Consider the following 15,644-nt stretch of genomic DNA (forward strand, 5'->3'; position numbering starts at 1 on the left):
TCCTTTTTAACTTTGTTTTATATTAAATTAATCATTTTTTAAAACAATTAGTTAAAAAAGTGATGGATAAAGGGAAAGGCACTCAGTTGGGAAGCAACAATGATGGGAGAGATCTCAATGGTGGGGCCCATCTTATTCAAAAGATGTCTTTACACAGAGTTTCGTTGCTCTTTCGCATTGTGGCCCACCAAAATGGACGGTCCTTATCTATGATTAGAGGGTCTACTGTATATAAAATTTTTAAACAAAGAACCACAAGTACTTGGAAACTAACGTTAGATTATGGAAATGTGTCCAACGAAAGCAACGTAAAAACAAATGACTAATCGACTCCTATGTTTTTTCTCCCAAATGTGGAGTTTCTGTACGCATGTGAGACGTGATGTTAGTTGTTAGATGTTGAATTTTCCATTTGTTGGAGGGTATTTTAAAATTTGGAACAAAGCTTAAGAGGAGTATCCTAGGTCTTTGATCCAAAAAGCCTCTTTCAGGCTAACTGTTGATTTTTCATAGTTCTTCATTTTACGCTATCGGATAGGATGTTTATTTGGCATGGGACCAAAACAACTTGGGTCCCCCACGATGCTCTACAAGTTCAATGATTTGGATTGCACATACATATCCCCTGTGGGACCCTAGAGTTGATCGCCATCCTGCATCCTAATGGTATTATCTGCATAGTTTTCCTCTTAACATATCAACAGTATTCAATGAATCCTTGCTAGGCCAATGGTTGCCACTGAGAAAAATGATCTTGAATCAGCTTGAGTTTGAAACCCACTTGCATTCTGCTTGCAATTTGTATGTAAATTCAATCTATAAAAACTATATATATTGACATAGCATCCAAAGAACAAAACCAAACAAAATAGAACAAAACCAAAGAAAATAAAACAAAACCAAGCTCTTCCTATCAAAATAATCTAACATGTTGATGGGTCATTGCCTTATTAAGCCTAATCCATATAAGGGAAGATGTTAAATATAGGATCTTAACAAGGAGCCTTCATCTCTGTCTTTATAGCTGCTACTAACTGATCATAGGCTTCTCCCCAGGCGCTCTTCATCTCCGGCGACCACATGTCCGGAACTGCGTCTTTTATGGTGTCCAAAAGCGCAAACCTGGTAACCTAAGCCACTCAAAACAAGTACATTTTATAGAAAAAATAAAGTTCAATGTGAGCAATGGATAACCAGCCTTTCCAAGGAGAAAATAAATAGACCCAAGATAATTGAGTTATTAGGGAGCATCTAAGTTTACCTCAAAATGTTCGTCCACGATACCGTAATTGAAGTGTGTGGCACCCAGGTCCTTGAGACTCGACTCCCTCACTGTTACCTTTCCGGCCTTCCGAAGGTTCACAGCCGTTTCACATGTCTGCAAAATTTTCTGTTGGTTTCTTTCGACATAATTGTTTAACCCACGTTTAACATTGAAAGGAAGGATCGAGCCTTGAGAAAAATATATATATATATATATATATATATATATATATATATATATATATATATATATATATATAGAGAGAGAGAGAGAGAGAGAGAGAGAGAGAGGAATAAGATTGTACGCTCGACCGTAGGTAGAGTGCCAAATCACATGGGTCCAACATTTTTGGTGAGCATCTAAACCATTCATTTGCAAGGCCCCATCATAGATAGGGTGCATACCAAAAATCAGCTCCATAGGATCATCCTAACCCATCCATTTGTGGAGGCCAAAATGGACAGACAGTGTTTGTCCACAAATCTGCCCATTTTGGCCTCCAGTTTTGGAGGGGTTAGGATGATTCAATGGTGCTGATTTTTGGTATACACCCTATCTATGATGGGGCCTTGCAAATGAATGGTTTAGATGCCCACCAAAAATGGGGGACCCATGTGATTTGGCACTCTACCGTAACGGTCGAGCGTACAATCCTTTTCCTCATATATATATATATATATATATATATATATATATATATATATATATATAGAGAGAGAGAGAGAGAGAGAGAGAGAGAGAGAGCTACCATGACAAACACAGACATAGCATGGGCTTTGAGCCTGGTGTTATTTTCCAATGGAACATCGGAGTCTCGCAGGAATGAAAATAGACGCTTTGTCGATGGTGCAATATCAAATACCCTACATTTCAATCCAAGTCAAGTCACTCACCTTTTAAAACTCAATTAGTTGTAAATTAGTTTTAAAACTTCAAGTAAATCACTTCGAAAAGCAGGTCAAGTCAATTCACTCACCTTTTATTTTAGCATTTTTCTTATTATAGCACAAATGCTGAAAGTTGTTTTGATTTTGGTTGTTTTATCCCAAATCAGAAGTTGTAGGTTTGAAACTTATGGTGGGGTTTTCACGTTTTCTTACACGTCGAGTTGTTGCCTAGTCAACTCATTCTACTAGCCAGCTGAATCAACTCAGACTGGTTATGAATTAGTTCAATACAACGAAATTGAGTAAAAAAGAAACATAGAGAGAACGGTGCGTAGGAGCGGCTTTGTCGGGGGGGTCCCACACGAAAGCAAAGATCCCATATCGAAAAAGTGAAGGGATGTGGATGGGCATATAAGGACTTGGGTACCTGCCCTTAACGGCTAGCTTTTAAGGGAGAGTTCGACCTGAAGAGGGTAGAGGGACTGCTAGATGTGAACAATTGTGTATAAATTCAATCTTTTGGAATTGGGCCAGCCTCCCAAAGGATTCTATATAGAGGAGCTCTAGATGCGAGCAATTGTGTATCTCTTATATTCGTAATAAATAATGTTTTATTTTGTTCTTTTAAAAAAGGGTGGGTTTTATCTGGGTCCCAACAAGTGGTATCAAAGCTGGGGCGTGGCAACTTCTATGTGCCCTTGAGGATAAAGAAAATCCCTCAGAGAATATCTTAGTAACTCCGATGTGCCTTTGAGGACAGAAAAAATCCCTTGGGGAAAATCTTGTAGTTCCCACATTGCTCCTACGTGGAGGGGCGAAATTGTCCATGTTGCTTCCGCATGGAGGGGAGATTGTTGCGAGTTCCACTCGAAAGTAAAGATCCCACATCGAAAAAGTGAATGAATGTGGATGGGCATATAAGGACTTGGGTACTAATCCCCTTAATGACTAGCTTTCAAGGGCGAGTTCTACCCAGATCCAAACAAGTAGCATAAGAACCAAGGCATGGTAACCCCGGTGTGCCTCCGAGGATAGAAAAATTCCTTAGGGAACATCTCGGTAACCCCGGTGTGTCTCCAAGGATGGAAAAATCCTTCGGGAAGATCTCGTAGTTCCTACATCGCTTTGTATGGAGGGGTGAGAATGTCCATGTTGCTTTCGAGTGGAGGGGTATGTAGATTGTTGGGGGTTCTATGTGAAAGCAAAGATCCCACATTAAAAAAGTGAATGAATATAGATGGGTTTATAAGGACTTGGGCACCCTCCCTTGGCTCTATTTGGATGCCAAGTAAAAGGGATCCTCAAGCAATCCCTAAGTTAAAAAATATATACTTTTTGTTACACTTGTGGTTTACTTGTAGTGTTTGTTTGTCAAAGTAACATTCAAATTCTTAGAGATTACCACACAAGAAAAAGGTGAAATAATTGCATGTCTAGTGATGTGGCATCACTTCTTTTTCCACATGAAATATCTCAAAAAAGAAGAGAATTTTAGGTAATCCTCCCTCCTCTCTCTCTCTCTAACTTTGTCTCTCTATCTCTTCCTCCTGTCCACCATTTAACTCTCCATCCAAACAGGAACTTTACTTACGCTTTGCTTTGCTTTATCGAATATTTAAAATACTGCCCCCCTTCGTACTTACCCCAAAGAACGCTTTAAGCATCCAAACTGACCCTTATAATGGCTAGCTTTTACAGGCGAGTTCTACCCGGGTCCCAACGGGCTCTTTCTGAAACAAGAAATTCGATTAAACACAAAAGGTCAATCTAAACTACTAAGAATCACCCCGAGTTGTGTATTAGTACCCTTAAGTATAGACATTTTCATCATATCGGATGCTTTATCAGGTATACTCGGACCTTTTTACAAACAAGACAAATTGACATGGGTAGAAATCCTAAACTTAAGGGTGGAAATGCCACCGCAAAACAAAATTACAATGAATCAATGATAGAATAGTACAAACGGTATGTTAGGAGAGAGAGAGACTGAGGATGCCTTTAAAAAAGAAGCACTGAAGCAGAGATTGAACGGTGGGGAGGGAGAGAGACGACAAGCGACAATAATTACGTTAAGCACACACTGACATATAATATAATTTTAATGTATCGTTATCTTTTTAAAAAACTAAATATTGATGGAATTTGTAATCGAATTAAGGGCCCGTTTGGATACCTCATGCATTTGTATTTTGATTTGGATTTGAATTTTGGATACAAAACACATCAATCATTTTCATGATCATGTTTTAAGAGAGAGAGAGAGAGAGGGATGCCTCGCTGCTGCCGGAGCAACGTTGAGGAGCAGCGATGGTGACGGAAGTTGCCACAAACGTTGATTTCCAAAAAATGTCTCACAAAAAGATTTGAAAATCGGAATTTTTTGCATTGTTGTAACTGATTTGGAAATTCTAAGGATCTGATCTAGTTCAAAATCTCAACTAAATCCAAATCTAATTCTTGGTGGTATCCAAACGTGACCTAATTGACTTTGACAAAAAAAGGAAAGAAAAACAAGAAAAATTATAAATATAAAATATAAAACAACAGATTTTTCATCTTATTTTGGGGAATGATATTTTGAGAAGTCTTTCTAGGGAGACGATATTTTCACTCCTGCATTACACGCCCGCTCTCCTTATAATGTGATTTGACGTGAAAAGTGGGCAACTTTAACGCTTTTTGACATCAAAATCGCGTTATAAGGGGGGCACATGCGTAACGCGAGGGGGTGAAAATATCACCCTCCAGTACGCATGCGCCCAAAAAGTGTTAAAGTCTCCCTTTTAATTATTATATGCAAGAATCTTAAATCAATATAATTTTGGGCGTTAAAGAATATAATCAAGCCTAAATTATAGATTTGTTAACTCACATTTATTTACACTGATGTCTTAAATTACTTTCTTTTCCTGCTATGTATAAACAGAGAGAGAGATAGAGTGCCAAACTGAAGGTCGCCCTCATTGGACCATCTCATCAAAGTGCATTTAAAATGACACGGAAAAATTTAAAGTTTAGGGAATGGGAGAATACATCACTTTCAAGGAATGCTAGAATGAAGGGAGCCCTTGCAAAAATCAAGTGAAAGGGCTCAGCCCTTGGCTGGACATCACTATCCATCATTAGTAATCACATCAAAGTCAAGGAGGATGGTGATATCCAGCCAATAGGGTAGCCCTTTCACTTGATTTTTGCAAGGGCTCCTTTCAGTCTAGCATTCCTCCACTTCCTAATACTTGTTACTTTTTCTTTGGTAGGGAAGCTGGAATTGAACGTCCGATCTTTAAGCTGCAGAATAAAGCCTTGACCATTGAGATAGAGGCTCCATCCCACTTTCAATAATACATGCACTTTAGTGAGATGGTCCAATGATAATTACCTACAAGGGGATTAGTTAATATAATTTTTTTGGATTAGTAAATATAATTAGTAATGAATCAAGCAAGTTATTCAAAATTAATATGGGATTTGCTAGCCTCCTTCGTAGAAAGCACTTTCATGCCCATCCTTTGCCAGTGATGACAGCCATGTCAGATGAATTAAATGAATAAAGCAAGTCCACATATGCGGGCATGCGGGTGTCATCACTTGCAAAAGACGGAGCCGGTGTCATCATGCCCGAAGGTGCAAAAGACGGTGTCATCATGCCCGAAGGTGCTTCTGCGAAGTTGGCTAGCAAATCCCATTTAATACATATATAAATGAAATTAAGATTGCGATCATACTCATAAACAAATTGAAGGATTAGTAGAATGTAATTTAAGCTTAGTAGAGAGTAACCTCAAGAAGAATTTCAATCCTAACTCCCTAGCATCCTTCCTCATTGCATTCCAGGATTTCACAACAAGAGCTTCTTGTTCTTCACTAAAACCTCTAACTCTCAATCCACCACTCCTCCTCTCAACACCTTAAATAGCAACAACAAAACAATTATAGAAATCTAACTATATGAATACACAAATTAGTTTTAAAAAAAGAGACAAAAACACTGAAAAAGAGGATTATCAAGTGCTTACTTTTAATTACTTTTGGATTTCTACAAACAAGCGCGCGAGCAAAGGATCCCTCCCTCCTGACCCAAGAAAATTCTTCGATCCCAGACCGGAATCCGTTAACCGAAACAGGCTTATGCAGACCGTTGATCTTCGCCATGTTGACGACTGGAACACATGTGTGGGACTCTACAAATCCACACGCGTTTAGAGGAATATAAAAGAAAGAAATTAAAGAGGAGGGGATGGGAAGTAACACATACCCTTATGGAGGAGCATAGAAGAAGTAGGGGTGGAATTTAACAGATCCATAGCCTTCTGGATTGGAAATAATTGATGAACGATGTTGTGACTTGTGAGTGATGAGGATAAGGGGGTGAAAGGGTTTTAATAGGTGGGTTGCTGTGGGCAGTGTAAAAGGGCAGGGAAATGAAAACGGCCTTCAAAGGAATTGAAGAGCCATTTGAATTGATTCCAACGGGAAAGAAGGATTGAGCTGCTCACTGCCTATCTAAAACCATGGGCTCCAAAGATTTGTAGTCGGTTCTAGTGATGTTAATCTTTTTCTATTGTGGCGGCTATTGCAACCCTTTAAATTACTCATTGTCTATTTGTTTGCATGTTAGCATATCAATAGGACAAACATACATGGGTGAAAGTGACTAGATTTATGCGTGGCAATAGCTCAGGTGGCAATTAGTTGCAAGGGTAGAGAGAGAGAGACCCCTTAATATATTCCAGAGGGACCCCTTAATCGTTTTTCACTTGGACCCCACCACATACATGGTACATGTGTGGTGTTCAACAACAAAAGATACGCATTAATGTAAGTGAGAATCAGATGATTGAAATAATTTTAGGCAATTAGGGATCCACATGGAAGCCTATCAAGTGGACGGTTCGGATCAACCAAAGGTGGGAGTTGTTATGCAGCAGTGAGGGGGTGGCCTCATTTTGTTACAATAAGGTCGTGCCCTAATAAAGCATTCGTAGCTACCATTTCATCTTGAAATTATCAGCTACATAGAGATTGATTAACTCCAAAATTATTGCATCTGGTTTTGAAAAACTAAAACCCAATCCTTGGGTAGAGTACCTACTCTTTATCCATGGCTTCTGGACATCTGAAAGCTTTGGCGCTTCAGATGGTGAATGAATGGACAAAGAGCCTTCAGCTCTAGAAAGAAATTCCAGCCACAAGGCCACAGAGATCTATCCACCCTGCTGCTGAGAGGGGAAAAAACAGAGGAAAAACATTGACACCCACTCCAGCATTCCGCCGATCAGATCATTTACAGCAGTAAGGCGAACTATACATGTTTTCATCCACAACCATAACTTACATCACAACAGGATCAAACGGAATTTCGACTCGCTTTTTCACAAGGCATCGGAGTTTCCCATCTTCTACAAACAAGACTTTCCCAGGTGGGCATTGAACTGCACCTTGTTTCTCCTAAACCACTGGCTTTTGAAACAGCACTAGAAACTTGAATCGACTGCTCCTTTCCTGACCCTTGGGTCAGAACCGGCTAAAGCTTAAAATATAATGTTAGCTAAACCGTGGACCATAGCAAGTTCAACAGTCCAAATGTTGGAAAGAATCCATATCTTAAGAAGCCCAAATATGATTCTTAAAATTGTTGGATAAAATAGACGGATCAGATTTCTACAGATCTTATATACAAATAATGAAAGAATGATATATGACTTAGTTGAACCCAAAACACATTACTTGAAACGAAAACATGTTACTCGACCTCAAAACAGTGCAAGTCGAAGCCAAAAATCCATGTATTGTAAATTAAACCATAATTGAAATAAAACATGGAAAACATATTGCACTTATCTCTTTTGATGGAAAAACGTTTGGAAAAAACCAGATTCGAAGAGAGAAGGCCGAGTCGTGCCACTGGTCACTCTCCTTAAGAATCGTATCCGCCCCCTACCGGTGCAACCAGGATCCACGAATTGAAGCTCCAAGATAAAACAGCCAAATATGGCTCCAGTCCACATGCACTCGCTGACTGGTCCACCCAGAACCACCTTAAAACTGTTCTCAGACATGGAAGAAACAGAAGGAAGGAAATGAAGCAAAACCAGAAAACATAAACCTTTTTTTTTTGTAAAACTCTTTCTTTTTCTGTTGGCAAAAGCCACCCCAAACGTATACCCAAAAAACTCTTAGCCTTACCCAAACCATATTCTCTTCTCCTTTTTATAGACACCAAAGTGTCAGTTGGAAAGAGCCACCATTTATGGGTATTAATGTTGAGAAAAGCCACCATTAAGAGCCTTGAACGTTTCTCTTCCAACATTTTAATATTTGTAACCGTTGGAGATGAAACGGTTTTGCAACTTTAATAGGTGTTATTATCATAACCATTTAGCAATTAATGGGGTAAAATGAAAACCGTTTTGGGAATTAAAAAGAATCTTTTCATTTCAAAAGCACTCAAAAGTCACTAGCTTTTGAAATAAGAGGGAAACCAAAATTTGAATCTTTTCCTCTAAATTTTAAAGACAAGGCAAAAATTACTTTTGGCTTTTCAAATTCTTTAAAATTTCCAACAATCCCTCACAAGATTCAAAATACAGTTACAATTTGAAAACGGAAGCATCTGAGCACATTAGAAAAATAGAGTGAATTCATACCAGTGTCTTTTGGACTTCAACTGATATTTAAAATAAATAGATTACGTTACCGAGTACAAGTAGAGTTAGACTCCTTCAAGCTTTCCTCGTAGGTGTAACTGGACGCAAGATGGCTCGTACTTTACAAGCTAATAATACTTGGATATCATTGCAGTCGATGGTGGCAATGTGAGTTATCAATATCTCTACGTGTGATTCGCTGAAACGTGAACTTTTATTTCTTTCCTTTGTTTCCAGGCCCACAGAATAAATGGCACTGATTTGTTGTAGAACATCCACTTCAATCCTCAAATGCAATCTAAGGACCCAAATAGTACCTTGTAAAGTATGAGCCATCTTTCAATCATGCGTGATCGGATGGTTAGGCTCACAGGCAATCTTGTAGGCCCCACTAAAAGACGGTGTATGACAATGACGGTACGGTCTCCAATAGCCTCCATCATATGGGACCATAAAAATCACAAACCGGCAAGCGCCGGTAACAAATAGACAGAGCAGAAATAGTGATATCTACGAAGATTGGAAATGCCTTGTACTTTGCAAAACTACGAAGGTTATCACTTAACGTGGGTAATATGGTAATTAATTTCATTCTCCTCTCCAGTCTCATCCATTACGTTTGAAAATAGAGAGAAAAGTTACCATAAACGAAACTCCTTGTCGTGTAAGGAGTGTAAGAAAAAAGTTACCATAAACGAAACTCCTTGTCATGAGAGTGCAAGAAAGAAATTTCTATAAATATAACGAAAACATCCCATTCTCTTATCCTCTAACAGGAAAGCTGATTTCTGATTGAACTATGTAAAATGTGATTTCTGATTGTATTCTTTAAAGGTACATTTTCAAATCAGTATTTTTCTTTTGGGTGATGCTTCATGCTATATGTCTGCTCTTAATCTTTACATTATCAACGGTCAAAAAAATAAATTAAAATAGGGAAGAGAAAACCACATATCTTATTTACTCTCTACCAAAGAAACTATATGTTAAACTGGGTATATTTTTTCTTAAAAGCATTAATTTTAGGAAAATGTTATCAGCACTACTGTATTTTGATGAGGGCACTCTCACTTTATTAAAAGTGGGGTATGGCCCGCACCATAGGATGATCCAAACCGTCCATTAGATGGGCCACAGTCTAAATATGGTGTGGCCCAAAAATCATTACCATAGATTGATCCTAACCCTCCGATCTAAATGTTAGAGGGTTGATCCTAACCCTCTACAGATCAGAGGATTAGGATCAACCTATGGAAATAAATTTTGGGACACAACCTATTTAGACTGTGGCCCATCTAATGGGCGGTTTGGATCATCCTATGGAGCGGGCCATACCGTACTTTTAATAAAGTGAGGAGTGCCCTCATCAAAATACAGTAGTGCTGATAACATTTCCCTAATTTTATTTTAATTCTCATATTTGCTTTTATACAGTAACATCTTTACATGGATACCACTCATTTTTCCATGGCTATTGCCATTTATACATACTGAGTTTTACCAAGGTTGCAAGGAATATGATATCAAATGCAATAGGCATTGTAAGGATTGCATGGGCAATCATTGCTAAAAAAATCATGCCCCCGGTCATGCTCTCTTCCAGGTTAGTTTTCTCGTATACTTAAGAAACTGGTATCTTGCATGTGTCGCATTCTTTTTTCTTACTAAAGTTTTTAATTATTTTACAGATATATAAAATGTCTACCCAGCCAGCACTTAGAATCAATGAAATAGCTGATTTAATAGACATCTTCCACATTCATCCATATAAAATAAATGGTTACACGGACATGTTTATAAAAATTGAACGAAGCAAGAAGCATGAGAAAGGTCATCGATGTGAGATATGACGGCGCATGTTTAGAATCGAAAAGTTTAGATTTTGCTCACTTAAATGCAAGGTAAGTTATCTAAAGCTTGAGGAATATTTTTTGACATGGTTTTAAATTTCGACCAAAATCCGAAATTAATTTCAGATTTCGGTCAACCCCGAAACTGAAATTGTAAATACCCGAAAACGTTACTTTGTTTCGGCCAAAATTTCAAAATTTCGGTCGAAATTTCGTCCGATATTTAAGGAAAATCAACTGAAAATCTTGTTTTTTAACTTATATAATATTTTCCCGCAATTTCGGCCGAAATTTGGTATAAGATAAAATATTATATTTAACAATTTCGTCAAATTTCAACTGAAAAATCGGTTTTGGTGAGGATCGAAACACATTCCGAAGCCGAAATTTGAGACCATCGTTGTACATGCTATTTGTATTTTCAGAATGCATGGACTCTTACATATAAATTTATGAATTTTAATTGTAAATCAAAGCTATGTATTATGATCATGAATTAAAGATATCTAAAAAGGCTGTTGGTTGTTTGGAATTCGGTGAATGCCATCAAGAAGAAACTGCCATTAATTTGCCGAGCAAACTGCAAGACAATTTCTTGACTTAATCCAGGACTCGTGTTAGTAGGCAGAAGAGAATAGACGAGCGTCGTTCTTTTAAATTTATTTTTACATTACTTATACTGTTTGAAACTCAAATATTTTTCAATACAAGAGTTATGCCGTACCCAAGAATTATTTAGTTCCATTAGATTTTATTTTACTAATTTATATATCATTTATTTTCTTCGCAAGAAGCTCTGGAGTTTCAGAGGATTACAAAGCATCTTATATTATCATGCAACGTAGCATTTGACCACAACAAAAGTTAGAAAAGAAACCGTAATAGCAGAAAAATAAATCTTTCACTTAAAGTAATTTTTCTAAAGCGAGCATATGGGCCTTTCTTGAGCCCATATGTTTCCATGCAAGAACCATGTTAAGATCCCCTTCTTATCAAAATCCATTTTAGGCCTGTCACAGTATCTACAAGCATCTGGGGGCTTCCTCTTTCACTTCGAAAGAACATGTACGGTGTGTGTCTACGTGCATACAAACCACAAAACCATGTGTTTGCATGTGTTTCGAGTGTATAGATTTCAATTCCAATGTAGTTTCCTCATCAATAATTTGGAATTCCAAACACAATTTTTTCGAATTTAAAATCAAAATTTCTTTTTAATCCTTGTCATTACCATAGTTATTAAAAGCAACCTCAGTAGAAGTATGTATGTTATGTAGATATCTCGTCACCTTCCTTTTTCTCTCCCTCTCTTTTCCTTTTCTGACTGCCTAACACTAGAACGTGAGAACTTACAGAAGTTTCAGCTGATTTCTACTCCACACGTGGCTACCACTCTGATGATCTGAACCTTTGATTTGAAAGGATGCCATTGAATTCAAGGGCTTGGATCTTACCATCATGGCTGCTGGACCAGGTAAAAGATCGTTTTAGCCCCTAAATCAGTGCCGGTGTCACCGTACACGCGTTCTCTGTCTAACTCTATTGAACAATGGAATGCAAACTCAATGCCCCGATCATCAGCCAGGTGTTATGAAAGTGGTTTTAGAAGGAAAATGATAATTGTTATTTTAGACACGTCAAATCACGTTACAATGGGTGCGAATTATCCTACAGTGGGTGCGAATTTATCATCACCCTAAATATATTCATTGGGACTTGGCCAATTTTTTCCTGGAGTTGAAGCCTAAGATCTCGCTAAAGATCTGCCCTCTTCACGATTGTTAAGATCTCCATAGACTTATCTTTCGCAACTCCCGTGCTATTTTCTGGAGTATATGATAAAAAAAGGTATTACTACAAAAATAGCATTGGTTCTTCACTAAACTACGATAATGACCCTCCATAATATAATAACAAAAACTGCCCTTCTGTTTGTTTTTTTCCCTAAAAACATTGGAGACATGAGGTGCTTTGAGCCCGTGCCGCTGAGGGGCATCAGCGGGTGGGACGTATCAATTCACATGATACTAGCATTATCTTTATCTAGACTCTACATCTATGAGGCCCCACTTTACTCAAGGTTTTACAAGGAGTCATGTGAAATCAAGACCTTGGATCTTGTAGATTATATGATTGATTTATGGGCTATAAATTTTCTTTACGTTACTTGATTTGATCTTCTTATAGGGAAAATCAAACTCTTGATTCACTTCGAGGGAAGGATCCAAGGATCAGTTCTCCCTCTGTGCACAAGACATACTTTCTAAAACAATTTTCTTCATTCATTTCAAAAGACCCCTCTATCTAAAACTCTACCCAAACCAATCTAGATAACCTCTATCTCTAAACCTCATATCTATTAATCTATACCAACAACTACCAACAACTAGAGATAAAATACCTCAAGATACTAGATAATTTATTTATTCCACCTAAAAGTGGGACCCATTTATTTAGCCACGTAACACGTAACCTCAATATAAAAATCAGCTCTTATATGAGAGAACATTTCCTACACACTTGTGTAGGTAAGTTACCTACACACTACCTTAAAATACAGTGGGGACCCACAATGTTTGGGTGATCCAAACAATTCATTTGAATGGTCCTCACATAGATAGGGTGTTCACAAAAAATCAGATCCATAGGATCATCCCAACCCTATGATTTGTGGAGGTAAAATGGACGTGTATAAACCTTCACAAATTAGTCCATTTTTTGCCTCCTTAGTTTGAATGGTTAGGATGATCCTATGGATCAGATTTTTTGTGGCTACCCTATCTATGTGAGGACCATTCAAATGAATTGTTTGGATCACCCAAACAATATGGGCCCCCACTGTATTTTAAGGTAGTGTGTAGGTAACTTACCTACACAAGTGTGTAGGAAATGTTCTCTACTCTTATATATGGTCGATGTGGTATTTTCGTAATAAGCCTAAAAATGATAGGCATTTTGCAAACCCATCTCAAACGGATCGCAATTTTGGTGCCGTCTAGGACGAGAGTAGTAATACTATATACTCCACCTCCAAAGCTAATTCCTTCATTCCACTTCCCATATACTTTCTCCTTCCTTAAAACCCACAAAAATGGCCAGCATCTCTGACAATGTGCAAGAGTACACGTGGTGGGGTCTCCTCCGTCCGATCATCGACCTTCTCATCCCATGCTGGGGTTGGGAATCCTCCTCCCTCTTCTCGGATTCATCCCGGACCATTACTGGGACCATCATCTGCCCGACTAAAGACAGGGTCCGTCTCTGCCTCCAACATCGGCCCACCACCTCCCCAACTCTCCTCCTTGACCTCCCACTCCAAACCTCCGATTTCGCCTCCGAGATCCGTCGTGGAATGAGTCGGATCGCTCTCGAGTGCGACCGTGTTGACTCGTCCCCTTGTGGGCCCCTACTGGAATCACCCAGGTGGGCCATGAACTGCAATGGACGGAAGGTTGGGTTCGCGACAAGGCGGAAGATCACGGAGAAGGACAGATGGCTGCTGGAGATGATGAGGATGGTGTCCACCGGAGCCGGAATAATTCCAAGGAAATCATCGGAGTCCGATGAGTGTAAGTATCTACGGGTGAATTTCGTGAGGGTGGTGGGGTCAATGGACTCTGAGTCATACCATTTGGTGGACCCCTCGGGTTGCTTGGGCCAGGAGCTCAGCCTTTTTTTCGTCAGGTTATGACCAAATTGTACATCATCTTTTTCTAATGAACTAGGGGTATTTTGTTTGGTTTTTTTGTAAAAATGAAGAATAAGAAGGGTACTTATTTGCTGATTATCAACAGTGGCTACCATAAACATGTGCATGTAATTGTGACCGTTGATCTTGTAGATGATTATGAGATGACCCATACGGTCATGGTTTCATGCCAAATAGACATCTCATCCGTTAGATTAAGAAATGGGATGATCAACAGATATGATCATGTCCACATGGCGCACATCGGACCGAAAATGATAATTATGAAGGAGCTTAATTGTGGTATCATTCTATCGCATTCTAGAAATTAGCAAAGATTTTCATTAGCAAGATAATGTTTCCACTCTATCTTCCATCCCTATATTAAGAAGTAGGAAGGTAGAAAACCAAGGAGTGGAAATATTTAGTTCCCATGTTCTTAACTAAGGCCCATCATTCAGTAGTGACCTGAACCATTGCTTATGTTTAGCTGCATAGTGGATGGATCGTGCCAAATATTGGGTTGTTATCAATTATTGGGGCCCATCAATGAACAACTTGGATTATAGAGTGGTGGGTCCCGAGCAAAAATTCCTTTTTTGAATGAGCTTCGTACAAATCACTCTAAGAATAGGATTTCAGAATAAGAGGAATTCTAGACTGAAGGGAGCCCATGCAAAAAAAAAAAAGAAGAGGTGAAAGGGCTCTCCTATTGGCTACACATCACCATCATGCATTAATAACCGCTGAAAAGTCAAGCATGATGGTGATGTTCAGCCAATGGGGGAGCCCTTTCACCTCTTTTTTGCAAGGGCTCCCTTCAGTTTAGACTTCCTCTCAGGGTGCACAGAGAGAGAGAGGGAGAACTTGCCACCTTGATTTTAGATCCAAAGAAAAGTCAAATATGGTAGCTTTTGATGGATTTAAAATCAAGGGAAGGGGTGTTTTCTCTCTCCGACCTTTACATGTAAAGGTCTGCCACCATATAAAATCGCTGATAAATGAGCCCCTTTTCATTACTTGGGACAACCAGCTACAGCGTATCTTGACTGCAAAGGGCTGATGTACTTCACATTTGAAGGAGCGAAGTGACCTGATTGTCGAAAAGCGGAGCATTTATCATTTCCCAAAACAATTCAATGAAATATTATTCTAGGGCAAGACTGTGTGAGAGGCTGGGTAGGGGGAGAAAATTGAGTAGAGTACATGTAGCATCCAAAAATCCCTAAAAACTAGTAAAAGAAAATACCTATTTAGAATTAGTCTTTGTTTTCCTAGTTTTTAGGAGCTTTTCAGGCTCCCCTC

General features: G+C 38.7%; 2 protein-coding genes across 2 annotated transcripts; one reads left to right on the forward strand and one right to left on the reverse strand.

The window, feature by feature from the left end:
* Window positions 1–798: 798 nt before the first annotated feature.
* HB1 (hemoglobin 1) lies at window positions 799–6,677 on the reverse strand. Its single transcript, XM_077377091.1, has 6 exons — window positions 6,410–6,677; window positions 6,171–6,335; window positions 5,935–6,061; window positions 2,013–2,127; window positions 1,262–1,378; window positions 799–1,130 (listed from the first exon to the last, which is right to left on the reverse strand). Exons 1-6 carry the CDS (start codon window positions 6,456–6,458, stop codon window positions 993–995), a joined length of 711 nt encoding a protein of 236 aa, XP_077233206.1. The 5' UTR covers window positions 6,459–6,677; the 3' UTR covers window positions 799–992.
* A 7,065-nt stretch (window positions 6,678–13,742) lies between these two features.
* On the forward strand, window positions 13,743–14,342 carry LOC143875658 (protein MIZU-KUSSEI 1-like). Its single transcript, XM_077377263.1, has one exon. The coding sequence runs from the start codon at window positions 13,743–13,745 to the stop codon at window positions 14,340–14,342; it is 600 nt and encodes a 199-aa protein (XP_077233378.1).
* Window positions 14,343–15,644: the final 1,302 nt, after the last annotated feature.

Source organism: Tasmannia lanceolata, unplaced genomic scaffold, assembly GCF_043159265.1.
Source record: "Tasmannia lanceolata isolate RefF3 unplaced genomic scaffold, GAP_Taslan_0.1 ptg000004l, whole genome shotgun sequence".
Classification (NCBI taxonomy): Eukaryota; Viridiplantae; Streptophyta; class Magnoliopsida; order Canellales; family Winteraceae; genus Tasmannia; species Tasmannia lanceolata.